The sequence below is a fragment of the Echeneis naucrates genome, chromosome 10, assembly GCF_900963305.1.
Source record: "Echeneis naucrates chromosome 10, fEcheNa1.1, whole genome shotgun sequence".
NCBI lineage: Eukaryota > Metazoa > Chordata > Actinopteri > Carangiformes > Echeneidae > Echeneis > Echeneis naucrates.
Window position 1 is genome coordinate 13,102,572 of NC_042520.1, and position 26,004 is coordinate 13,128,575.

The 26,004-nt window shown below is 43.7% G+C and overlaps 3 protein-coding genes across 8 annotated transcripts in view; 2 read left to right on the top strand and 1 right to left on the bottom strand.

Annotated features, from left to right (window-relative positions):
- Nucleotides 1–3,714: 3,714 nt before the first annotated feature.
- Nucleotides 3,715–13,367, bottom strand: bicc2 (bicaudal C homolog 2). The gene is made up of 19 exons (XM_029513019.1): nucleotides 13,091–13,367; nucleotides 11,899–11,945; nucleotides 11,461–11,530; nucleotides 11,228–11,307; nucleotides 10,928–11,089; nucleotides 10,766–10,819; nucleotides 10,292–10,507; nucleotides 9,924–10,175; nucleotides 9,578–9,709; nucleotides 9,153–9,342; nucleotides 8,314–8,447; nucleotides 8,024–8,232; nucleotides 7,553–7,658; nucleotides 6,983–7,022; nucleotides 5,379–5,542; nucleotides 4,467–4,683; nucleotides 4,215–4,381; nucleotides 3,960–4,059; nucleotides 3,715–3,845 (listed from the first exon to the last, which is right to left on the bottom strand). The coding sequence occupies exons 1-19, from the start codon at nucleotides 13,365–13,367 to the stop codon at nucleotides 3,715–3,717; spliced, it is 2,748 nt and encodes a 915-aa protein (XP_029368879.1).
- Nucleotides 13,368–15,849: 2,482 nt separating this feature from the next.
- Nucleotides 15,850–21,546, top strand: dele1 (DAP3 binding cell death enhancer 1). 2 transcript variants are annotated; one of them, XM_029512078.1, is made up of 12 exons: nucleotides 15,850–16,076; nucleotides 16,749–16,866; nucleotides 17,284–17,386; nucleotides 17,884–18,028; nucleotides 18,147–18,356; nucleotides 18,459–18,538; nucleotides 18,691–18,781; nucleotides 18,891–19,063; nucleotides 19,191–19,349; nucleotides 19,773–19,865; nucleotides 20,204–20,363; nucleotides 20,529–21,546. In XM_029512078.1, the coding sequence occupies exons 1-12, from the start codon at nucleotides 16,046–16,048 to the stop codon at nucleotides 20,783–20,785; spliced, it is 1,620 nt and encodes a 539-aa protein (XP_029367938.1). In that variant the 5' UTR covers nucleotides 15,850–16,045; the 3' UTR covers nucleotides 20,786–21,546. The 2 variants fall into 2 exon arrangements, with proteins under 2 accessions (XP_029367938.1, XP_029367939.1); XM_029512079.1 differs by having other exon boundaries at nucleotides 18,921–19,063.
- A 182-nt stretch (nucleotides 21,547–21,728) lies between these two features.
- apbb2a (amyloid beta (A4) precursor protein-binding, family B, member 2a) overlaps nucleotides 21,729–26,004 on the top strand; it is a 34,025-nt gene continuing 29,749 nt past the window's right edge. For 4 of the 5 annotated variants that reach the window (XR_003841141.1, XM_029512075.1, XM_029512074.1 and 1 more), the window contains exons 1-2: nucleotides 21,730–22,039; nucleotides 24,528–25,819. Coding sequence is in view for 4 of the 5 variants with exons in the window: in XM_029512075.1 (XP_029367935.1) it covers nucleotides 24,559–25,819 (1,261 nt within the window). In the remaining variant the exon portion in view is untranslated. Of the gene's footprint in view, nucleotides 22,040–24,527; nucleotides 25,820–26,004 lie in introns of all 5 variants that reach the window. The other variant, XM_029512076.1, reaches the window with a different exon arrangement.

Here is a 26,004-nt window from a genome sequence, read left to right on the forward strand (position 1 = left end):
TTCACAACATACTCAGTCAAATACAATAGACAATGGGTTTAACTATGTGCATGAAATTATGCCAGGAGCTCCAGAGGGTGCATAATCATCCAATTCTGGGGCCCTGGCTAGTGCAGCATCTTTCACTGTCCTCAGGCTACATGACAAAAACTGTAAAGTAAACGTCTCACTCATTTATCTGCCATCACCAGTGTTGTCTGCTGCTTTTTTTCTCCATTGTGTTGTCTTAACCTCATCATACCTTGTGTAAATGGGTGCAACTTGCAATTATTCTTCCCCCTGAGCATCAATATTTAGTAGAATATTTAGCAAAATGCCACAGGTGACCTGTGGGAAATAAGCGATTTTGGAGCACGGCCCACCTCACGTTAAACGTTTGAGCATTCGGGGAAATATTCTCATTCTCTTTCCCATCAAGACTGAGAAGACAAATAACCAAGTTATCTCTGTGTAGTAGAAATGAAGCTGTTGCCAGCTGCAGTCTAAAGTGTCCTCGTACGAAGTGTGAAACTGCAGGACACAGCTAGCCTAGTCGTCTGTCTGTTTAAGTTAGCTTTGGGCTATATTTTGTACCAACAATCGGCTGATCAGACACTGCAGGGAAGCAAGAAGGTGTTACAAACAATTTTGGGTTGTTTTTGTTTTTTTGTAAAATAGACATATAAAAGAGGATTTTATATGTGTGCCTTCTATTACTGAGAAATAGAAGGACCTCACAAAGTGACTTCGGTAGCTGCAGCAGGCTAAATTAGCTTAGCACTGAATGAGCGATGTAGTCATCAGGGACTTTGGGTCTCTGACTGGGCTATTTGTCTGGTTTGAAGATGTTTGGCTTTATTGTTTTTGAAAAACTAATGACATTGTTCTTTGCTTCCCTGTCTGTAGCAACAGGATCAAATGGAGCCCATCCAAGGCCACTTCTTCACGCCTGATTTCTGCCAAATCTCTTGGAAAGACACACATAACATAGTCTGAACCCGTGCAGATGCCAGGCCACTTCAGTTACAGAAATACCTGTAGATCAAAAATAATGGCCAGTATTCAAGAAGGGGATTGTGGGCAAGGAATAGGGTGGATACATTCAACTAATTACAAGAACATTTCACATTTCTAATTATGTTGTGATTTAATTTTTCCTCCTAATGACAAAACACATCTAATCTATTACACACACACACACACACACACACACAATCACACAGTCTCATTACTGTTTCTTCTTCCTTCCACTCTCCCACTCACTCTCCTGGAGTGAGTTCCATCTTCATCTCAGTATGGGAGATGCATAGTTGTGTTTTATCTTCAGGGCATGGTTTCTCTTTTTCATTTCTCCATTGGCTGCTTTTTTCTTTTTTATTATCTGCAGATGGGTTCCATGTCAGGTGGATAGTCCAATCAGCCTGGGGTTTCCATGAAGACCAAGGATTGGTTACTACCTGGAGGACTTTCAGGAATTTGTTGCTTCTTCTTTTTTTTTTTTTTTTTTAGGAATAAAACACAAAGTTTGTCATTTATGAGATCTGTAAGTTATATTTCATTCACAGGCCTTTTTTACATTTCTGCTGTTAACCCAATATCATATAATCCCAGTGGGAACTCGTGCGCAATGAAGTACAGAACTGCACTTTTCAGCGTAATATCTGCTATAGCACTTTCAAAATTAGAAATCACATCACAATCTCTCTCCTGTTCACGCTTGATGCACCAAATGTTTTCAGTTGTTTTGTTCTCATCATGAAGGGAAGTGTATGAAGTAGTTCAGCTTTAACTTGGCAGTTAAGTTTTCTTTTGTTATTCATATTTGCGGTGTTTTTTGTTTTTTTTTGCATGGACTAAACCAGACATATGTGTTAGTGGTTCACAGGTTCTGCCTGCCTCTTTGCCTCTCTGAGTCTTTATGCTCACTTAAACTAGTTGCTGGATCTAACTTCTAATCCAACTTTTGACCAGGACAGTAATAATCACTATTACTGTACTATATTTGAGGAGGCCGACTCGTATTGTTCGTGTCTATGGTGATTGATGGGCCATGACTGGCTGCACGTAAACAAGCACAAGAAAACACCTGAGGTATCACCACGATCAAACTGCTGAACCAAAACTAGCTGAACTCACGTCAATCCACCTTTTATGTTATAAAGTTTTACCTCACATTGGAGCTTCTCAAGACGCTAGATAAAAGAACAGGCTGTAGGTGAACTCTGCTCTGGGTGTCTTTCTGCACACACACTATGTAACTGGGCTGTGTGCCAAGATTGCCACTTTAGCAGGTGAAAAGTCCAAGTGGCTCTCCAAAGTCCTCAGGGTCCACAGCACTGCTGGTTTGTCCAGATACCTTTCATTCTAGCTGCGTGATCAAGGACCTGATGTAGTCTCACAACCACAGGGGGCTGCAATTAACTACATGACAGAAAAGAAATCCAGCACTGCTCCGGGGCCCAAGGACCACATTTGAGGATCACTGGTCTAAAGCCTGTCTGTGTAATTGGCAGAGACATTGTAATAAGCAGGGATCATCTCTCCCTAATCTATACCAGCCCACCACTTCCACTCACAGTCTCCTTCATGCATGCCTGCCACTGCACCAGTCGGCTTGCGGAGCGTATGTACAGATCAGACCCCCTCATGCCCCCCGGTGGAGGTTTTCTTGAATCTGTTGCATAAATGTGGTAACCAACAGCAATATTCCAGATTCGCAAATTGAGAGGGATCATACTGTTCTCATTTACATTCTGTCATCGAGGTTCTTCTGATAGCATTAAATTGCCATGTGTAGCCCTCTGCTAAATAAATTAAACAGTAAACAATTCTTAAGCAGTTCCAGTGGCTTCACTCCTGGAAACAATGATAAATTAAATTGAAACTTTCGGGTGAGCAGTCAGATGAGACCAAATTACATTACAAAGAATGTCGTTTCGCCATCACACAAATGACATGTATAGGATTTCTGATTGTTCCTGTTGTATATTTCTCCACCATGTTCCCATCGGGTTCTAATGCTATTGTCACTGTGTTCTCTCCGGCAAACAAATTCAGTATTTTTCATGCAACACAAATGTGATTTGAATTTATAAGCACAGTGTGTCGTGCCACTGCCCTCTGGTGGTCTGACACCATCTCTGAGTGGATGAAGAGGCTGGATGTGATTTTAGATGTGGGAGACGGAGCATTTTTTGCATGTGATTTGAGATTTTTCTGTGTCTTTTTGCACAAGTAAGTCTGAATAAAAGTATGTGTTTCCCAAAGGATGCAGTATTGAAGGATAAACCTTAACAGCAGAATTTGATTTATTAAACCTCACTATCAATGTCATTTTCATTGTAAATATCTTACATACATGTTGCAGTTAACAAAGACAAAGCACAAAACTAAGTTTGCATAAGAAAAGCCCCCATAGAGAAATATAGTCATCTTCTTCACAAGTTCATTTCAGATATTTTTCTTTTCTGCAGAATCAGAGGATTGGGTTGGAAGACCTCCTTGTCTTTGTTTTGTATATAAAAAAAGCTTTGGGGTATGGCTGTAGATGAAAGGCACTGGATTTAAATATTTATATAATGTTTGCTGCTCTCCTGCAATTTCATGCTTAATCATTTCTTGAAAGAAAAAAAAAAAAAGAAAATAAGAGTTTTGCAGTGGCAACTCCATCATTGCATACGTTCTGGTTTTATTGCTCCATGCGGTGCGGTGAGATGGCGCTCAGAGCTGCTCCTCTCACCAGTGGTTGCTCTGAGCTGCAACTTCTAGATCCATGATTCGTGGCAGTCGACCACTAGCACCTCCCTCCAGATACCCAGGCTTCACAGCAGGTGTGTCAGAGAGCCTCCTCTTGCTCCTGTTCAGGTCTGGATTACAGGGTAAACACATTCATCATTCTCACCAGATGAGGCAAGCGACAACGACCGCCTGAACAGATGGAAAAGCAGATCTGAATCCAAGCGAGGACATCAGATTCTCACCTGAGATTGCCAGTAACATCTTGCGTCGGGCTCCAAAAGTGCAGACACCCACTTCCTTCAGATCTTCATCAGACAGAGTCAGGAAGGTCTGGTAGTCAATCTGGGCAAAAACAGAAAGTAACTGCTTCATGATGCCCATTCATGATGTGAAATAGTTTTGGACTCTGCAACGAGTAAAACCAGTGTAGTGATGATGAAAACGTATTGTCGTGCAATGGAGAAAGTGATTGCTTGCAGCTCTCTGCGTGCGTTTACCTCTTGTTCTTCAAACACATCAATGTACTTGATTAGGCCAAGTTGACTAAGCAGCTCAGGTAGGTCATCTGAAATTTGAGGGGATGGGCTCCGCTGACTGCAAGTCGACGCCCTTCTTGATGAGCACACACCTTCAGAGTAGCTATTGCTGCTCGCGAAGCTCTCCACTAGACACCACAGGTCAAAGTTCAGAGGAGAAGACCAAACAGAGCATGAAACACTGACCCCCGAGACCTGCATGCAGAAACTTACAGGTTTTGTCATTCCTGCTTCTGTTCACTGATGATGCAAATGCAGGGAAGGAAGAGGTAGAAGAAGGGAGAGTGGAAGGAGGAGAGGAGGGGGAGGATGAAGAAGATGAGGATAAGGAGGCTGAGATAGGCAGGGATGAAGATGTGGATCCACGTCTGTCCCTCCAGTTCTCTGAGTCACTCCCGTTACGCAGCTTCCCTGCCGGAGATGCCCATGACTAGGAGAGAGAAAATGTAACACTATTAAATATTCAGTCAGTATCACAGCTGAACCTTGTACTTCTGTCACCATCCCTTATTTTATCTGTCTGCACTTTGAATGTCGTCAGTAATTACAAATAAGTTATCAACGGTGCTTGAGATTTGAGCGATCATAATATTCGCAGGTTGAAGGATTTAATTAGATAGGCTGTTGATAATGCGTCTCCATTAGTCTGTTGGTTTACCTGTGACAGCAGCATTCTCAAATAATCAATGCAGTGGCCATTAACGATGCTTCCTCAAAGCTTCCAGGGTCTCAGAAGAAAAGTGGAAAACCTCTATTCACCTAAATGTCTGCTTCACCATCAGCGGATTTTAAACAGTTGGAGATCAGACGTCTGGGAGGTTTTCACAGAGCCAGGGAGATGAGATGAAAGGGCTTAGGTAAACAGGCTGTTGGGGATTGGCTGTGTTGACCAAGACGATATTATCAAACCCCAGGAAACTGAGCATACAAATTGGCACTGCTTACTACGCAGTGAGATAAATGTTTCAAACCAATAAATGACACCTTTTCGGTCCACTGGGGGCAGTTGTTTCATCACAATGCAGCAAGAAAGCACTTTGGTCGCTCAAGAATGAAAGTTTAGCAAAATGAGGGCAGTTGTGTGAAATAATTGTCGGTTCGCATTCACATTCAACTCCTTTGCACCTGTTGCTGGCTGCTGCTGGTGCTCAGGTAGGGCTTGTAGCTTTGGCGGCTGATGTTGCGGAGCTCTTTCACTGCCTCAGCTGGCATGGACTTGGAGAAGCCCAGGCCACTCCAGGTGTCTGTGGGTGTCCGGACCTCAGTGACAACAGGCTTCCTCTGCATGGCTGATAAAACATACAGAGCCGACACAAAACTGACTTAAATCTTCTTTTCTATCCGATTTTGCGGCAGTGCTGTAAATGCAATCCACATATCATCAGCACATAATGCAACAACTGATTCGTCAGGAAAGAGGAACAGAAGCTTTCATTTTGAGCCATATTTCTGTTAACCTGACTTTTCATTTGATCCTGTTTTGCTCTCCACTAACTCCTGAGGGAACTGTAATGTTGGATAATATTTGTTTTGCTCTTGTAGAAATCATACACTGCTCTCAATGCAGTAATTTCCAATTAGCCTTGCTACTCAGTGCTCTCCGCTCATACCGTATCTGCAGTATTCTCAAAGATTCCAAATTGGACAAGCTGGGTTCAAGTGTTGGAGCTCAAACAAAGCCTCTTTCGCCAGCATGTGGCACAATTAATAAAGCTCACATTGGTGAAATTTAGACAGAAGCACACACACACACAAACACACAAGTGGCAAACAAGCGACCCTGAGCCTCAACTGCACCAAATCACGTTCGATGTGTGTACCAGCACTCACTCACAGTGCATGATATCAAAAGGATAAGAACTACTGCGGTTGTCACTCGTGCGAAAGTATGTGCACGTGTGTGTGTGTGTGTGTGTGTGTGTGTGCTTTGAGTAAATGTCCCATTCATATACTGGCATATGGGTGTCTTAATGACTGCCAGGCAGATGGCCCATTCAAACTGCTAATTCATAATCCCATAAAGCAACACTAAGGGAATTTAGCACCATTTGGCTGGATATCTTCTCGCTATCTCTCATTCTGCATGATGGATGAGGTAGTGCTTCCTGTGTGTGCATGTGTGGGAGTGCAGCCATGCATGTGTATGCGTGCACACAGCTGTCTTAATGCATTTGTATGTTGTCTACATTGTGTTTTGCCCCATGTGAGTTAAGTGGGAGTGCCAGTGCTGCTCTATTACAACTTTGGCACAGTGCAGCTCATAAACATGTCCCCCTCCATCAGTTGTCTTGGCAGTGAGCAGCACTGAAATGGCTTCTCTGTCAATGTATGCGTTGCCTCTATAAAAGACTTGAATAGACTAGAAGGGCATTTGTTCCAACTTAATTGTATTTATTATCAGTAGTTTATAAATAAGAATACATTCATATCAACTTGCGTTTTTACAGCAGAAGAAAGAAATAGTTTGAGGAAATGAAGTGGATTCGGTGGATGTCCACTGAAAACAACTTGATTACAAGGTGGATGTTTAATAAGACGAAACAGCAACAGTGTGACAAATTTCTCAGCAAAATATGCACTTATATAACTATCTGAAGCATAAAGCAATTTTATATCAATAAAAAAAGAAGCACTTGGTAATCAGTGCCTTCGCTGCTGCAGAAACCTGTGCAGAGCTTCTGAGAAGACAGTGTGACAGGAAGAAATATTAACCATTTAAAAACACTAACCTCTGGTTGCCAGGAGCTTCTTCTTCTCGTAGTCATAATCCTACGGAGCATAAATAGGAAATAGAGCAAGTAAATAATGCATGAAATTGAATTGGTTTGTTCTTTTTTTGTTGTTGTTGTTTTTGTTTTTTTTTCTCTGGTTGCTGAAGAGAGGGGGAAGCAGGGGGAACCAAATTTACAGAAGAGGCAAACAGGACTAAACAACATTTCCTGACACTGTGGCAGTAAATTTGTTAATCCTGTGCGCAGGCCCTTTGAGAGGCGAAGCCAACAAACACAAAAATCGATTCTCAAAATCAAATCCTTCCGATGTGGGCGCAAATCGGCTGGCTAAATAACACCACAAATAAAATTGTACTTTCTGGTTTCAATCTATTTTGTTATCTACAGCTGGCTTATAGCAAGAAGGAGGTTGTCTTGTCTCTTCTTTCTGACATTCATAGCCTGTGTTCCTCGGTAATTAACTTTAAAACTTTATTATATTTTCAGCATCTTATGTCTTCCAGAGGGTCACAGACATTTGATAGTCTGCCCACTGAGGGTAAGTTATACTTTTAAAAAAGGCCTCACCTCAGCCTTGGATGAGTTAGCGTGGACATCCTGAGCCAGCGTCACATCACGCCTCAGGCTGTTCCTCCTCTCACTTCTCCCTCCCTCAATTTCTGCGTTCAGCAATCTGGCTCATTCAGGACACACACACACACACACACACACACACACACACACACACAATGGATTTGTCAATTGTTTCTCAACAACACCAATATTTTGGTGTCAAAATGATTGCATGTGTGTGTGTAAGCATGAATAATTGTGTGTGCATTAATCACTTTGTACAGCGGAATCTGCTGTCATTGTGGAGACTTAACTAAGATCTGTGGAAAAACCCCAAGTTGTTACAAGGTTAATAATTTCTGTTTTAGGTTATGGTTTGATTTTTGGTTGAGGTATTACTCAGTAAACTGTCAAGAGTGATGATGGAAAGTAACACCATTCTGACACAAGTGAAAAATCAACCACAAAAGAAAAAAGAACGCTCACCTGTAGGTTAGTGGTTGTCCTGTTGAATGTCGTCTCCCCTGACCAAAAATCTTTGCAATTTCAGGACCTTGGAGACTCCCCCTACGGCCAATCAGCCCCATACGGCTGATGTTGTTGTTCATGGCATCGCTCGCCTCAGATGATGACATTGCCACGACCTTTGCACTGTCATCCTCTGATTGGCCAGACTGGTCTTCATTTTCTAAAATCTGAGACAAAGGGGAGATTACAGTGCTTTTGGTTTTTGCCAGGAGGGATACATTGTGTGCTGATGCTAACGCTATACAAACCTTCTCTAGTGGGCGGCTGTCTGTTCCCTTCAGTCCGACCCTACCCTCATCAGCGGGAGGGGTGAGGCCTGGTGGGGGTGAGCAGTGTGGCTTGGTATTAGTCAGCACGTCTGGAGTCGAAGCAGGCAAAGGGCCTAATCAGAATGAAAGGCACATGGCTGTACTGTCCTGTATGTTTCTACCCACCCACCTGTCTTTCTGCATACTAAGCACAAAAAGCAAAGAAAAAGTCCAAAGCACAAAGACAGCCTTCATAAAAATGCCTGAAATAAAAAAAAAAAAGAACAAATAAAATTGAGAAAAAAAGTCAATTGATTTGCTGTGATACAAACAGAGTGAACGAAGCAGTGCTGAAGACAAAATCTATAATTACGTTGCCAACCTGGTTCTCCTTATATTTCATTTCCATCAGTGTAGATGCAATGGGAGATTACTTCCTGCAGCCTACTTGTCTCCACATCTCATTCACCAGAAAAATCTACATTGAAATATAGTGCTGCATCAAAACAGAAGCAAAATGCCACGATGGACCTGGACTGGCCAGGACTTCAAATTACTTTTCTCTCTCTGACTCCTGTAAATCAGGTTGGTTGCATTTTTTCCTTTTGCTTAAAACCAAGCTGCCGATGCGAATGTAATATCTCTTGAAAGCTTCTTGCTGTGTATCCTGGAACGATCCAAATAATATGTGCGCGCCACCTTCATCTCATCTCCATGTCGGACACGTGGCACTGTAATGGTGTGCAACACTCTGTCATCATCTTGTTTTCCAACTGTGTCTCACCAGTTCCCACAGCATTTCAATGGAACATGTACAGTACATGTGCGGGATTCCTCACCTTGCTCAGATAGACGAAGCTGCTGCAGCAACATGTTGAGCCAATAATTGGTCAGGCCGCTGCCAGTCCGCATGGGGTCAGGGGTCACCTCAATTACCTTGGCAATCTCAAAAGATTCGAGCCCCAGGAGCAGACGGCGGGCTTCATAAAGACAGGACATGTTCCTTTCCAAACCCTTCACCACCACTGACTGACAGATTTGATTAAAATCAAAGTGAATACTCAAGAAATATTTTCAGTACGATTTCTTATTGATTCAAGTGAACATGAAAGAAGCAATCACACACTCTATAGTTAATATCTACATTGAATGTCAATTAAAAATAATTCGGCTGGTACCACATAACAAAATTAAATTGCATTTTCCCTTCTGATAGTGACTGTAACACAGAGAAGACAGTGAAGCTACGCGGATAAAACTGTACCTTGCTGGTCTGTTTTACTTTTGGTTTGACACTAATGAAGACTCGCAGGTTTTGCATCATCTGAGCCAGTTTATCAGAATCTGCCTCTCCTTCTTCACGCATGTCGAACATCAAGCACACAGGCAAACAATCCTACACATGCACACAACAGATTAATAAAACTTTTGTTATTGCATCTGCAACAAAAACACACTGCGGATCATCCCGCGAGAAGAAAGAGAGCACAGGAACTAAAACATATTTTGGCAAACAAACAGAAAAAAACACACGCAGTTGCAAATCTCTCAGCAGATTCCTTTGATATAATTCTGGCTTTTCAAAAAGAAAACAGATTTATGTACTGTACCATGAGCTGCTGTCGAGCCAGACACACGCCATCAGGGCTGCCCTGGATGAGCAGTGAGGGGGGGCTCTGAGGAGCGCTGAGGTCTGGTAAGATGATCTGAGTTTGGGTCTGGTGCATGACGCTCAGGAAGTGAGCCCCGTTCTGACCCAACAGGAACAGATGCTGTTGGGAGGTGACATCCAGCTGGCTGCTTACGATACCTCCTGTGACCTCTGACCCCAGCAGAAGGTCCATCAGGATGCAGGTGGCTTTCTGGCAGTCAGGTGATGATAGGTATATGCATGATATTGTATGATATATGAATGTATATATAATATGAAGTATCTTATTTAAATTTGGATCAACTCTCTCAAAAATGTCACGCCAACCTTGACAGCAGCTGCATTTCCCTGAAGGCCCCAGACGGTGCAACAGCTTCCATAAAAGGGGGGCTGTGTCTGAGGTTGGGGCGGCGCGGCCCTGAAACTCACACTGACCCCCAGTGTCTGCACTACCTGCTGGATGAGTGGTGAGCCCGCATCCGGCAGCGCCTGGGGGACTAGACTGACTGGCAGGTCAAAGGTCAAAGACAGCGGCTGCAGATCCTGGGACAAGGAAGATTGTACAGGAAACCAAGAAACAGAGAGGAAACAGGAACAAGAAGGGGAGGGGGATAAGACGAGCTGTTAGAGACAGAGATAGGCAGATGCTGTTTGACAAATACACCTGTCCTCTTTGCGTCAGCCATTCTATTCATCACTCTATTGATCCCACTGTCTGACAGCAGAGAGGACATTAAGATTGGAGACAAATAAAAATATATCTTTGGCTGTCGCTTTTCAGATTTCCTATTGACCACTCACTCTTATCTTCCTCCTAGCTTCCTCCACTCCTTCTATGGGACCAGCAATGGAGACCTGGAAATTCAGTCAAAGAAACACATGACACGCGTATGAAGCTGCTTTCAGTTTCTCCTCATAGCGTCAGTTAGTTACACATTAAAATGTCCATTTAAGGACAGCTACCTGATTGCTCTTATCTCCTGTGGCACTGTGGCGATTGGAGTCAGGGAAGTGGATGTGACAGGATGTGTCCTCCATCACTTTTTTTATGTTTCCACCACCTTTTCCAATGACGTGGGAGTGCTCTGTATAGGCCACATCAATCTTTAGAGTCACCTTGTTCACCTGGATTTTATAAGTATTTCATTACAAGGAGATTTTATAAGAGAAAAAAGTGTTACTTTTTTACTTTTTTCACTCATCTAGTCAAATATGCACATTGTTGACTTAACTAAATTGTCAAACTTAAGGACCAGCCCTCACCCTGGTCTCCAGGACTTCTAGTATCTTCTTTTTGGCTTCCAGAACATTGGCTATCTTCCCTTCCACCTTAACATGTGGATCTAGATTCAAATAAAAAAATCACAGTAAGAGTTAAGTCCCAAAGAGGTGATTTATTGTTTTTATCTGAAAATGACTCCGTTTATAGAAAGAATAGAACAGAAAAACACTGAACAGTGACATTGCGTGTGACTGAGATATCAAGCAGTTGTGACCTTTCTTTGACTTTGCTCCAATCTTCAGCTTGGATGGCCATTTCACCTGAGTGTTAGTTTCTTTCATCACCTGTGGAGGGAAAAACAGTGTAATTGACTGAAAAAGAAAGTCAGAGCAGTCATTATATGCAACAAAGACACACAATACATGCAACACACACATTCAGTCACATAGCAGATCTGTTCAATCTTAGAATACAAAGCCTCATTAGCATTTCAAAGGCTTTAATCATCACCTCCATGGAACCAGTAATCACTGGATGCAGAGTGTGGAACAAATGTGACGGATGCTCTTGCTGATCTCTGAACTACAAATAACGAAGAGGCTTATTGCTATAATGATTACAGGTGGCTGTCACTGAGGAACCAGGGTGATGTTTCTGAGTCATTTCATCTTCTTGTTTAAAATGTGTCAAATTAGCCTTGATTTTTACTTACTCTCTCGAAAAATTCTTCGCCTGTCTCAGCATTTCCAAGCTTTGGAGCTGAAAGACACAAATCAAGCAAAAGAAAAGATAATGATAAACATTATTGCAATTTTCCACATTGTGGTGATCAGCAGCATCATATTTTCTCCCTTGACAGCAACATAGTGTTAAATAACATACAGGCATGTCATCTTAAATGTTTACTTGGCTCAAATTTGCCAAGTGACTGAAACAAGAGGTTGCCTGGAACGTAAACAATTTTAAAAGGCCATCGCTCCACACTGACATTTACAGGGTAGGGGGGAAGCCGAGGACCGCCCTAACCCCCCTTCATCACTATGGGTTACGCTGGCTGGAGCTGGGGAATGCCAAGAAAACAGTATGGGGTGGAGAGGGAAGGTGGTGGTTGGGAGGGCGACCACAAATTAGCCTAGAGACATCTAATCACGTTGAGGGCATTTGCTGAGGCAAAGACCTCCCACTTGGTAAAAAAAAAATAAAAAATTAATAATGCCAGCAGTTATCATGGAGATAGAAAATAATAAATAAAGAGCTTACTTCTCATCCCATCATAGTGGCATCTCAAGTGCTGAGTGATGGATTGTCATTCAAAGGATGGCATATACAATATTTACTGCCTGGGCTGCTCAAACAACGACAAAAGCACGGTCCCAGCTGCACATACAATAAAACAACCGCTAGTTATCAGAGCTGAACCCGCTAAAGCGCTTTCCCGTTGAGGGTCTGAGCGAGGACAAACAGGCAAACATCAGCCTCTATCTGCAGAAGCAGCACACTCACAGAAAGAGTCTCCCCAGTAACATCGGAGAGGCATTTGTCACTAAACTGACAAGCAGTGATAACTAACAGAGGCAGTTACCTCTGCTTACCAGACAAGAATGATAACAGCCAAAAAGACTCCTGAATGCATAAGTTGGTACAGGTCATAAATCAAGGTGATACAGCAACAGGAGTTCAGTGGGTGGCAGCTTTACTGATGGTGGCAACAAGCGAGCTGCCAGCTGCAGGCCTTGACAGACACATAGGGTCAGGCAGATAACAAGGACTGTGAGGGAGGAGCACACAGGGAGGCCACTACAGATATAAGCAAAAGAATAAATCTCAGAAAAATCTCTGCCTGTGCTAAACCAAGGAGCCTTGGTGCGTGGTATAGACTGCAATAACAGAATTTAACATCTCACCATACAACATATTCTCCAGCTTCTTCCTGTCGATCCTAAACCTCTCCTCCACACACTCAGGGTCCACACTCTGGCCTGTAGCATCCTCCTGCCCCGGCACTGAGCTTCCTCCTGCGTTGTCCTCTTCATTGTCTTCTTTTTCCTCTCTGTCACGCTGGGCCTCACTGGGCTCAGGTTCAGCCACTGAGCTGGGTCCTATGCTAGTTTCCAAGTCAGGCTGCTGGGGTGCTACGGTGGCCAGGACCGGAGAGCTCTCCTCGGTGGTGGTGGTGGCCATCGCAGGACTGAGCCCTCGTCAGTGTTTGTGTGTGTGTCAGTAGTTTGTGTGTATGTGTGTGACCAAGGAGACAGGCAGGGAGAGAAAAAGGGGAGAGAGGGGCAAGAAACACCCCCCCGTGCCTTTTCTTTAAATTCCCCGCCCCCTTGACTGAATTTAGGAGACAAATCTGAATCGTTCTCGCTCCTTCTAAGCTGTTTGAAGCTTGAAGGATCCTCTGTTATGGCCTTGAATTGCCCCGAAGGAAAATCACTTCTTTACTGCAGCACAGGCCATGTCTTCCCTATCTGAATGGTTCCAGACAAACAAAATCTACAACTTTAATTTGGGCTCACTCTCCTCTGAGCAAATCCTCTGTACTCCCTAATGCAACGTCTACAGATTATGTGGATAGATGGTTGGGTCTTATCATGAGACAAGAAGCACATCTCAACCATACAGACACACACACCCTGCAAATTCGCACACAGCTAACAAAATAAAGGGGTCATCCAGCTGGGTCCCACTGTCCTTCTCTGCCCTCCCTCCCCTTCCTCTGAATGAGACTGCAAGGGCTTTAGATTCCAGAGGTTGGGATGAAGGGGGGTAGTGTGGTGTATCACAGCAGTGGATTGATGAAAAGGAGGCTGCAACAATGCTTTTAATAAGAGAGAAGTAACAGTCACTGGTGGAAGAAGCACCGAGGTCCAACATTTGAGTAATCACACCAATACAGAAATGTAGAAATGTAAGTAAAAGTGTTGTATTCAACAGGGCTATCAGAAAAAATATACTGAAAATAGTACAAGTGCTTATTCAGTTGAAAAAAATGCCCCTCTCAAGTGCATCAATACCAATACATGAATGTACAAGTGCCACTCGTATGATTCAGAGTAGAGGTTACATAATTTAGTCTATTGATTGAAAACATAATGTTTATGCCCCTGCCACTTGGAAACTGCTGGTTTCTGGTAGCCTTCAACAATACATTACAGTTTATGAACTTATTGTCATTTTTATCTATATTATAGCTATCTGACATATCAATGACAGCACAAAGACTGAAGGCTTTAATCTCGACATTGAGTAAATGTACTTAGTTACTGCTCACAATGTCCTCTAATGTTCAAATCCGTCTGCATCTACTGCCTGCAAATGCATGTGTTTGCAACAAGCTGACTAGCAGAAAGTCATAATCTTTAAATGAATTCCAAAAAGGGACAATTGAGATTGCTGAAATTGCTTAGGAATTATCAAATCCCATCCCTGCTTTAAATTTCTCAAACTTGAGACCTTGAGTACAGACTGAAACATGGATAAAAACAAACTGCTGAATTAGTCAGGTCTAGTGGGAGGCAGTTTCCAGCTCAACTCAGTATTTTCCATATTGTCCAGATAAATTTGGCCTCAGGCGAGTCAGCAAACATTATTTGGCAGTGCAGAAATCTTGCTAACATTATAAATTACTGCAGGCTAGACTTATTTGCCTGAGGATGGCGGTAAGTAAAAGTCATGATGACTGTGTCACCATGGAAACTGGTCAAGAAGTGAATTATTCCAAGTTTAATCTAACTTCACAAGAGCAGATCCCCTCCCTCCAGCCCCCTGTTTAGCCCCATCTGACTGGAAGAGTGTGTTTTTCCAGTGAGTGTCACGGCGTGCGTCACTATTTGACCCATGGGCAAAGCAGAGAAAAGCCGAGCTGTCCTGCAGAGTGACTGATGAACTTTGTGTAGCTTACTAAGGAAACCCCTGAATTTATGAATGACAGATTCATAGATCAATATATTTCTCATACAGCTGTAAATGTATTTACCAGTATCCAACCTCCCGGTTAAAACACAGCATCTTTATTACACATTTACCATAAGGCCTGAGTTGACACTCAACAATAACCAGATGTAAAAAGCATTCATGTGTTATCAGAAAAATGGTGTAACTACATTGAAAAAAGAATGAAAACAATAATATTGCTTCCCTTCAGTGAGCTGAATCCCAACAAATTGATGATTGGGAAATTACTGAATTCAGTACATGCTCTTGTTGTTTGCTGATGTCTCCATGTCCTGAAAAAACATAATATTGTTGTCAACTCTTGTGTCAAAAGAATGAATGGGGATCCTCCCGACAGATCGCGAGGCTCTATGACGTATCGGGTCTGTTCTGATATGGTCTGATGTGGTCTGATGTGGTCTGATGTGGTCTGATATGGTCTGATATGGTCTGATGTGGTCTGATCTAGTCTGATATGGTCTGATATGGTCTGATATAGTCTGATGTGGTCTGATGTGGTCTGATGTGGTCTGATATGGTCTGATCTAGTCTGATCTAGTCTGATATGGTCTGATGTGGTCTGATCTAGTCTGATATGGTCTGATCTGGTCTGGTTGGTCTCGATGCGGCTGCTGTTACTTCCTGCACCAGACGGGGGCGCTGTGACGTAGAAAACGTACCGCAGTACCGGAGAAAACTTCATCTGTTGCGTCACTTCCGTCTCCTTCCCCCGAAACAACAAGGACGCAATTGGTGAAGGATTATTTACAGCCGAGCTCCGACTTCATGTCCCGGTGAAACCACAACAGAGACCTGCGGTCCTCTGCGGTCCTCCGCCGTCCGGGTCGACCCGCCGGATGGACTCAAACACAAACATGGCCGTTCGGATGTAACTCGCTAGTTGGAGCTGCTGTTAAAGACGAACCATGTGGAGGATCCAGGGTTTGGTAGGAAGAGGTGGGAGACAGAAAGGACATTTTAATAAACACATCCTTTTATTTATGTTTCTGGGTCTTTACAAGCTAACTCATCCAAATCAAGGTGTATGTCTGAGAAGTCTTTAAAACATATAAATTCAGTTTCTTCAACAAAAGGACGCAGTAGCAGGTATTACATCTCATTTTAGTACATATAAAATGTCCTTAGCGTTTTCTGAATGAAGGTAGTGTTTGTATGATTTGGTTGTGAGGGCCATTAAATGATAAAGTACGATGTGATAACAGAGGGAGGATCCCTAATACCAGGAGTGATACGGGCACATTATATTGTTAGAAGTTGCTTTTAAAGAGCCGGTGATATGCAATCTTTTATTTAAAAAATGCATTTCTTATAGGTCCCTTTATTAATATCTTACAAAAATATTTAGCCAAACATGAGTTATTTCTTTAATTAGTGTTGATTTTGAGTGCTGAGTGCGTTTTTGTTTGTGTGTGTGTGTGTGTGTGTGTGTGTGCGCACGCGCGCGCGCGCATGTCTGTGTGTGTTTGGACACGCGCGATTTTCGATTAAGTAGTTTAATAAACTTTTAATGTTTAGTATCCAAATATATTATTCTCTCCACCAAATCTCCTTGAAATAGCGGAATTTGTGTTGTCTGTCTGTCTTTTTTGCTTTCCCACCTCTCTGCAGTTCTGCATCGATGTCATGGCAGCACACCCCTGCGTCTTCCCCAGAACCACCATGTGGAGGATGAGGTTATCAACAGCTCATCTGTCTTTTCCACCTCCCGAAATTCCTCTGAGAGCAGGTAATTTCTTTTATTTGTCATGTTGTTCAGGCCTACCAATACACGCATAGGAAAAAAAAGGGGGAAACACAAGAAAATCCTCGACCATCTCACTTTGATCTCTCGACTGCTTTGTCTGAAGTAGCCACCAGCCATGTCATCATCTAATGAAAAGAGAAACTTTGAATTAAAGGCAGACCTCAGATGCTCTCATCATGGCACTCCTTTTTTGTTCGTTTACCCCCTGTCCTCCCCAAAAACACCATCTGCCACACTTTCAATTGGTTGCGTCATCCAGCAGCATATGCTGTGTGTGTCAACAGGGTTAGTTGAGGCAGCAGAAACAGAGCCATCAACCTTGAACAGTACTTCTTCGCAGATGCTTAAATGAAACAAGACTGTCGCTGTGACATGTGCCTTGTGCTGTTTTCCTCTCAGCTCTCAGAAGGAGCAGGACGGTGAGAGAAAGAAAAAACAAAGGACCTTTCAGTTTGGCTACACTGAACTTCCACATTACACAGTACTGGATGCTGTAGGATGGGTATGTCTGTCGGTGTTACATTTACCAAATACGCAATGCCACAGCTTTCGTATTTACTGGCATATCCAGCATAACATTTTGGATAGCATCACTTATTATAAATTGGATGAAATATGTTACAGTGTTTTGGGTGCACCTTATAATGGCTACTAGTATAAAATAGTAGAATGCAAAATATAATTCTGAAAACCAACTTTACCATCAAAGCAACAGCAAATAAAAGAGCAATTTAACATTGGTAAACCTGTTCTCATATGACATATTATACAAACTCTATGTATTTAACATAAAACATAAATGGAGAGCTAACTACCTCCACTTCATGTACCTAGAGCCCTCACATATCCTTCATGTTGGTTTAAGGTAACAGAAGGGTTCCCCACAATCTTGGCTCCCAGCATTCCCCTCTCCCCGCCATTGGGATTTTACTGTCTTAAATAAAAACAATGATGAGCACTAATTTACAACTACACAATGCTTCTGATGTATCTCCTCAGGGGTCTGCAGCAGTGCTGTTTATGCAGGTCTGCAGGAGGATCCACTCTCAGTTCTCTTCAGGAACGGAGCCTAATCAGACCCCTGGATCCTCGACAGCCCACCCCTTGCTGCGGAGGTGTGACTACCGTGTCCTGCTGAAAAACTGTGAGTTCTTATGGTGTCAGCCTAATAAACCAGACCATTTCTTCTTAAACCCATTTTCTTTTTAATTTCTGGATTAGCCTCCTGACACTGTCTAATTGCTTCTCTCTGGGTTGTACAGTATGCAGATATGATGTCTTGCCCCGAGGAAGCAGTGTGTTGTGCCTGCAGCAGGTGCCACAGAGGCAGAACTCAGATCAAATTGCAGATCAGTGCAGCAGCAGCAGTAGTGCAGGTGATGCTGCTCAGTGCAGCAGCAGTGAACTGACTGCTGACAGTTCTGTCTTTGACCACCAGAGGAAACTGCTGGACCAGATTTCACCAACACCCGGTTTGTTCTAAGCCCGAGCTTGTCATCATTAAAAGTTTGTTTCCAGTACTTTTTAAAATTGTTATTTGTGAGAGCTGGAAAATAATGCGTTTTTATTTCAAGGCTCACAGGAAGCTCTTCCCTTGACATCCCAGAATGAGCCAAAACAAAATGACCCAAAGATAAACTGTGCCAATGACAAGGTGAGTGTCAACTTCCTTTCAGTTTCTGTGAAGTTTACTTGAATGACAGCATCTTCTTTTTTCTTATTACAAATTATTTACCGACTTCTCATTTAATCTTAACTGTTGTTGTTTTCTTTTTGTTTTTTGTTTTTTTATAAAAATGTCTCCAGGACATATTGCCTGATGAGAGGCTGGCAGGAGCATTAATCAACTTCAAAGAAGTGGGGGAAAGCAGCATCCCCGTTATCCTCAACATTATTGGTAAGGATTTATTGACGCAATTAACCATCAAATCATTTACATACTCTTATTGCTACTCAAGGTTCCTATGTTTTTGTTGTGCTTCGTTAATTTTTTTATTCTTTTTAAGACAATGCCTTCATGTGTCTTTTTATGGCAGGTATAGAAAGTGCCAAGGCTGAGAGCTACAAGGAAGCTTTTACCTGTTTTCTAGCTGCAGCTCAGCAGGGTTACAACAAAGCCCAGTTTAATGTGGGTGTGTGCTATGAGAAGGGCAGAGGAGTCACCAAAGACAAAGAGAAGGTAAGACTACAGACTGCACCCTTCACTTTCTTAAGTGCTTTGTTGATATGGAAATTATCATATTTACTCTCTATATAAGAGTGCAGTCTTAGAATTTTTTTGTTTTTTTGTTTTGTTTCCTTTCCAGGCTCTGCATTACTACTTGCAGGCAGCAGTCACAGGTCACGCACAGGCTCAATACCGCTATGCAAAGCTGCTCTTGACCAGCAGGGGGAATCAGAGTTTAGAGCAGCTGTCCATAGCTATCAACCTGCTGGAGCAAGCTGCTGCAGCTGGACTTACTAAGGTAGGATTCATTACAAAATGTGGTAAACTCTGTAAATCTGTCAGATCAAACTCCACTAGCACTACCACTGTCATCAAACTGCATATTTCCATTTCCTGCATCACCAGACTGTGATAAGAAAACTTATAAAATCTCTCTTCAACAGTAATCTTATTTTGTCACTGTTCTTAAAGCTGTTGCTAACATACCATCAACTTATTTTAAGCTTAATTTAGCAATCTAATGTACAAGCTAGGGCACTAGAGAGTGAAAAAATTATTCCTCTTTCTGTGTTTTCTTGACAGGACCTTCAAAATGTAGATTATTATGATACTCTCCATTGAACAACTTCATATCTTCAGCCAATTCATGCAACATTGCTCAAAACAGTTTCTGCAGACTAAGACCACCTCTCCCCTTTTATATACGTACCTCCCTCTTCAGGCTCAGGTTTGCCTCGCCTCAGTCTTCTCTCAGGAGCCAGTGAAAGATGGGACTAAGTCTGTCAAGTACCTGAAGATGGCAGCAGAGAGCGGGGTAAGTTCCCTTCTAGATGCTTCTAGAGTTTATCAATGGCTTTACGGCTGAGATTCCATCCCTGCCTCCAAATGTATTACGTCACTCACTCTGCATCCTCTGCAGACATGTTGAAGTAATACTGTCAATTATTATTTACTATTCCCTGCCAATTATCTCAGTTCTGAGTCACACTAAGCTATTGTAAATGTTTTAACAGTGACATTTGCACTCCCATGCACATACCACTGTAAACATCATTTTGCATTAAGTTTCCTCTTTGTCTCTGTCCCAAATGGTAAGTCTAATTCTTATCCATTCAGGACAAAGTTGTAAAAGGTGGGGGGGTTTGTTCTCAGGATGACACTGCTCTGCTGTTCCTGGGTTATTGTTACGAGAATGGCTTTGGGGTACAGCAGAACGTGAGAACAGCAACTGGATTCTACAAACGAGCTGCTCGCATGGGCAATAAACGGGCTCAGAGGTTACTGATGACCCATAACAGCAAAGACACAAATGGTAAGCGCACACAGTCCTTAAAACAGATTTGTAGTTGTCTCTGCCTTTTGTTCACTTATTGCTGGTGACATTGCATTGGATAAGCTTTAATGAGCCAAGATAATAACTGTGAGAATGAACAATTGAATTCTCCTTTCCCCCCCCTCTTTTTTTTTTTTTTTTTAGCTGAAGATGTAGTGTTGCGCTCCATTCGTTCAGCTCCCTGTTTCTCTGCAGCCAGCCGTCAACTTCAGCAGCCGTTCTCCTCTTTGGCCAGTGATATCTCCCCCTCCATCAGTCACTTCACCACTCTTCCCCTGCTGCCTCACTCATGGAGCACTGGGAGCCTGTGTGCCCCCCCGGGGCTCCTGCCCACACCTTCTCAACTGTATCCCCACAGCACAGAGAGGGGAACCTGCCAGTGGACTTTGGGGATTGGATAGTTACTCTGAGCCATCACAGGCCAAACTGAAGAATGTTTTCAGTGTAGATGTTTTTTTCAACAGAGGTTAACGTGTATTCATTCGTTTATTTAGTTTCAACCACTTATCACTTATTACTTATCTTGCTGGGGGTGCTGGAGCCAATCCCAGCTCCCAACAACCACTCACACTAAGACCTACAGACAATTTAGAGTCACCAATTAACCCAAGCATTGTGTCTTTGGATGGTCAGAAGAAACTGGAGTACCTGGAAACCCACGCAGGCAAGAACTATGCCGCTGTGCTGTCTGTCAAAGTATATCAATTTTGCAATTATTGTGAAGTCTGACTTGGTATTAGCTTATTCTTTACTTGGTCAATCATGTTAATATATTGTAATATATTTTTTTAAGTCAAAATGACTTGGGGATTTTAAGATCTAACACCATCATGTCTGAGAGACGGAGGCAGATTTCTGAATCAGAAAATCTGATATATGTGCCTTTGAGAATCCCAGTTGGCTGCTGGTTTCTCCCTCCACTAATGGATTAGTCATAGTATAAAAAGGGGTAAATCCTAATTTGTGTCTCCTGCAGAATGTATTTCTGGGTTTGCACTGCTGAAACTGTCGCAGTTAGCCTCCGTTAATAGAGCTGCTGAGGTGAATTTATTTCTCTAACTGTAAAAGCTGTTGAGAGGGGGATAGTGTGAGCCATACATCCAAAAGTTTGCACTGTGTGGAGGACGTTTTTTTAATAAAATATATAATATAAGTAAACTAACTAAAAAGCTGTGTACCTCCTAAGTTTAGCCTGGACTCCTCCTCCTTAGAAATAACTTTACACATGAGCAGGCCACACCTGCCTGTGTTTCAGTCTGAGCAATGTGAACCATTCACAGTTCTCCGGTCCGCTGCATGACGTCACACCCGATGATGTGTGATTTCATTACCTGAGTTGCAAAATAACTCCGGTGGATTTATTAGGGCTGCGTCTCTCATCCGCTCACCGAGCGTCCTGCGTCCGCGGCTGTGATTGGCCGGCGGAGCGGGGAAGCTCCGCAGCGCCTCGCCGCTCCGGGATCCTCTGGCGCAGAGAGGCGGCAGCTCGGCCGGCAGCGAGCGAGCGAGCGGGCCGGGAGGAGGGCGGATGGTGTGATGCTATCCAATACGGGCGGACTGGCTCTTAAAAAGCGGCCGTCGGCCTCGGCCCCTGCTCACTCAGTGCGTCCCCGTGTGTGTGCGCGTCGTCTTGGGAGCGGAGGCTGACCGAGGAGGTGAGTGGACGTAAATAGGTGCTCTGGTTGGGATGGGCTCCCCTCCCAGTGCGGCGGAGCCGGGGATGGAGAGGGAGAGGCGGGCTGGGTGTTGAGGATTCACCGCTTCTCCTCACTCATCGACAGCTTCACGCTTCTGTAATATTGCCAACTCCACCTATTCACAGGCCCCGCTCGGCAGATGTAAAGATGACCTCATGCCGTTTAAGATAAATGAAGGAGTTTATCACGGAGGCAGAGAAAGCGAGACTCCGGGATACTCCACCCATGACATCATCGACTTTATCAAGTTCGTTTTCTCCCCCTGCCTGCGCTTTCATCTGTTGCATTTCATCCCCACAGCCGCTGTTGCAATGAGTGCGTGATGTATGACAGGCCGGGATCTCTGTTAGTGTTTGGAAATGAGCAGGTGAAGAGTGTGTGGGGCTTGTGTTATTGCTGTGACGTGATAAAAAAAAAACAAAACAAAACATGTATTCTACCTTTTTAGGCGACCTGCACTCTTGTCTGTATACAGTGTGAGCAGTCCATATGAAACTAGAGCAGCCGTGGAGCCTCTTTTGCTTTAAATTAGAGCAGAAACTGTTGTGTCTGTCAACAAGTATCATCATTTATGATCACGCAAAAGTATCTTGCGTCTTGGGGGGAGAGCAGTGCTTGCTCTGACATCACTATGATTTTTCAAACGCATCACAAGAGGAGCAAAGAGGAGAAAGACTTTAATGAAACGTAATTGCCTAATCGGTATACATGGAGCTGCTGTCCTGTGACCAGCTGCTGAAGCCGCCTGCATCTCATGAATGACCTCTGCTGTTACAGAGCACAACAGATTTATTGAGGACCACAGTTTAACTGCCTCTGTGTGTTGACTGTCCTGCAAACTGCTGTGTCATTCTCTCTGCCTTCTCCCTCTAATGACCACCCTTTCTCCTCCCCACTCTCCTCACATCCTCTCCTCGCCCCACTTTTGTTTAACTAATGGCCCCCCTGGCTGTATAACCATCAGGTGGGAGGGGGGCTCAGCGGTCTTCACCGAGACGACCCTGCTTGTCTGCAACTCAGACATCATTTTCTTTCTTTTTATGTTAATGGAAGAAAAAGAGTTTTTAAATGTTGTTTGCTAGGTTTGTATCATGATGCGATCACAGGAATTCATCCTGTGAGTCATGCAACATATTGGCTGTGATTATCATCTTCAATGGCTCAGAGGACAATTTGGAGCTTTCTGATAAAAAGCATGCGTGTTTTCTACATGAAACTTTTCAAGTGAAAATGTTTTTGAGCATTCAGAGGAATATAGTCAATTGATTGATGAGAAACAATTTATTTTTTATGGCAGTGAAAGGTGTTTACATGACAACAAGGTGGTAGGCCTTGCTGATTGAGGATGGTGAGGTTCAGGTAGTTTGAACCTGTTGACACTGTGTGTGTGAATCACGGCCCTGGAGCATGAGCGCAGATTCAGCATAAACAGGTTGTTATGGTTGTCTGGCACAGGGAAAGAAAGACAGCACAACCACCCAGGTAGAGCAGAGTGGATGAGGGCCCCGCATGAGCAAAGTGCACTGCCCAGGGATTCTGCTCCGTCCAAAAACCCTCCCTCTGTCTTTTCCCAAGATCTTGTCAGATGTTAAAATCTGCTGTGGTTGTGTTTTCCATGTTTCTGAGAAAAGGTGCTGTTGATGACTGCAGCATTGTTGAAGTGTGCGTCTGTCTGTGTGTGTGTGTGTGTGTGTTTGATTGGGTGAAAGGATGTTTATACATCAGGCTTGCGTGCCTGGGCATGTTTTTCTACCTCTATTTTCTGTTTGCCAGCTTTCCACTTTAATTAAATCAGTCAAAAACAAAAGTGACAGTGATGCTGTCCCTTCGTGTGCTTTGTCTTCGCATCATAAAAATGTCCCTCTTTTTTTACTGTTCATCTTTTTGGATCAGTATTCAAAAACTCACCAACCCAGAGACGGCTAGCCAGTTAGTGACTGCCACTTTTCCCCAAAGACCAGGCCTATTGCTCAGCTCCAGCTTTGAATGTCAGTCCTTGGTGAATACATTGAAGGTCTGAGTCTCAACCAATATAATACAAAAAAAAAAAAATAAAAAACAGCTTCATGTCTTTCAGAAAATGCTTTTTGATATCTCTGTAGTGGCATCTTATGTGTAGAAAAGAGCAGGAACCTGGAAACAGAGCTGCAGAATGTTTCACTCACTCGTTTGTCAGCTTTAGGTTTGAGATGCAGAACAGTTACACTTAAGAAAGTAGCAACATATAAATGTTGTTTTAAAATGTTGGGGAATATGATCAGTTCATTTACCCGGCAGCTCAGTCTTTTTAAAAATATATAAATGAAATTAATAACAATAAAGATGACCCATATTGTTATTTATATGATCAAGTATTTCTTTCTCATTCTTTGGTATAAGCCATTGTCAAGCTGCAATGTGCAGCACATTAACTTGATTTCTGACATTATATTTCCTCTTTCATCAGCTCTATTACAACAGTGTACCGCCAGTCAGCCATGATGTCAGTACAAACCCCTCCCCTCTCACGCTCTGGCTCCTCCCCTTCAAATGTGGGTTTGGCCAATCGCAGTGGCCCTTCTTCAAACCCACCCACCTCCCTCAGCCTTCGCTCATCATACAACCAGCTGCTTGGGCGTGATGTCATCAAAGAGTCCATGGAAACAGGAAGTTCGGCCACTTTGCCAAAGAGCCGTCAAAGGTACGCAATGACCAGTGTGCGCAGTGCCATGGGGATAAGTGACAACTTGGCTTTGTCCTCCAAAAACCAACCTGCGACACGAGGAAGAGGCCTCCCCACCAAATCCTCCTCTAGTTCAGCCCTCTACTCGTCCTGTTCCTCCTCCTCACTGTTCAACGCGACCAACCCCAAACTGGCCAAGAATGGGGCCAACATGCAGAGACGAGCTGAGAGCCAGCAGCTGGAGCTGAGCAGGGCCACCACGGAGGGCAAAATACACAGCAATCTCATCAATAACCCATCTTCTGACTGGCTAGAGTTTGGCAAAGACAACTCCCAGCAGCCCCTGTTTCGCAGAAGGACCAAAAGCTTCTTGGAGTATCACGGGAAGGGCTGGGATCTAGACTTCAACTGGGGAAACAAGGAGGACAAGGAGGAGAAGAAGCAGCAGTCCTCTTCAGAAAAGGAGCAAGCTAGCCCTGCAAAGGAGAGGGAGAGCCAGAAGGAGGAAAAGTGCAGTATCAAGCAGCCCTGCCAGGAAGAGAAGGAAGAGGTGGAGCCAGTGGTGGAGGAGGAAGAGGAGGACAATGACCCCACACCGGCCCCAAGACAGCCCTTGCTCCCGGTGGTGGTGGAGGCCCCGCTTTCATCCACTTCCTCTTCTTCCACCAACAGTCCAGAGTGGGTCCCAGACAACCACAGCCACCTCCAGAACCAAGTTCCTACCCAGGTCAGAGAGGAGCTCTGTGTGCAAGTTCAGGCTAGTCCTCGCAGTCCGGCGAAGCCCTCTCGCAGTTCCCAGCCACGGGTGATCAAGGTGGAGCTGCACCCTAATAATGAGAACCAGTTCTTGCAACAGTACCCTCCCTCCTCCCCGAGACAGGCCCGGACTTCAGGGAGGAACACTCCTACCAGAACCCGAGCACCGCCTCCCCTGCCTGATCCACAACCTGAGACAGGGCTACCTGAAGTGGTTTTAAGAATGGACCTCACTCCTGACACGCCATCAGAGAATGAAGACTCCAGTTGGACAACCCTCTCCCAGGAGACACCATCTCCGCAGACTCCTCAAGAGACAGGTTTGATATGTGTGTTTTCCCTTTCATCTGAAACATCAGCATATCTGTGCTCGTCTTAAATCAGGCTTGTATTACTCCCTCCCTTCATTCCTCTTTTTCTTCCTACCTTGTATAGACTGTCTGATCTGGAAATTTACCAAAAGCCTCTTCTTAACAAAGTCACTCCAGTAATACTGCTGGAACCT

Bases quoted from the DNA above. Each gene is read 5' to 3' on its own strand.
- dele1 (XM_029512078.1), top strand. From the start codon at position 16,046: ATGTGGAGGATCCAGGGTTTGGTAGGAAGAG. The intron at 16,867-17,283 runs GTAATTTCTTTT...TTTTCCTCTCAG, and splicing joins CGAAATTCCTCTGAGAGCAG to CTCTCAGAAGGAGCAGGACG. The intron at 20,364-20,528 runs GTAAGCGCACAC...TTTTTTTTTTAG, and splicing joins TAACAGCAAAGACACAAATG to CTGAAGATGTAGTGTTGCGC.
- bicc2 (XM_029513019.1), bottom strand. From the start codon at position 13,367: ATGGCCACCACCACCACCGAGGAGAGCTCTCCGGTCCTGGCCACCGTA. The intron at 10,176-10,291 runs GTTGGCGTGACA...CCTGACTGCCAG, and splicing joins GAAATGCAGCTGCTGTCAAG to AAAGCCACCTGCATCCTGAT. The intron at 4,382-4,466 runs GTAAGTTTCTGC...TGTGGTGTCTAG, and splicing joins AAGCAGGAATGACAAAACCT to TGGAGAGCTTCGCGAGCAGC.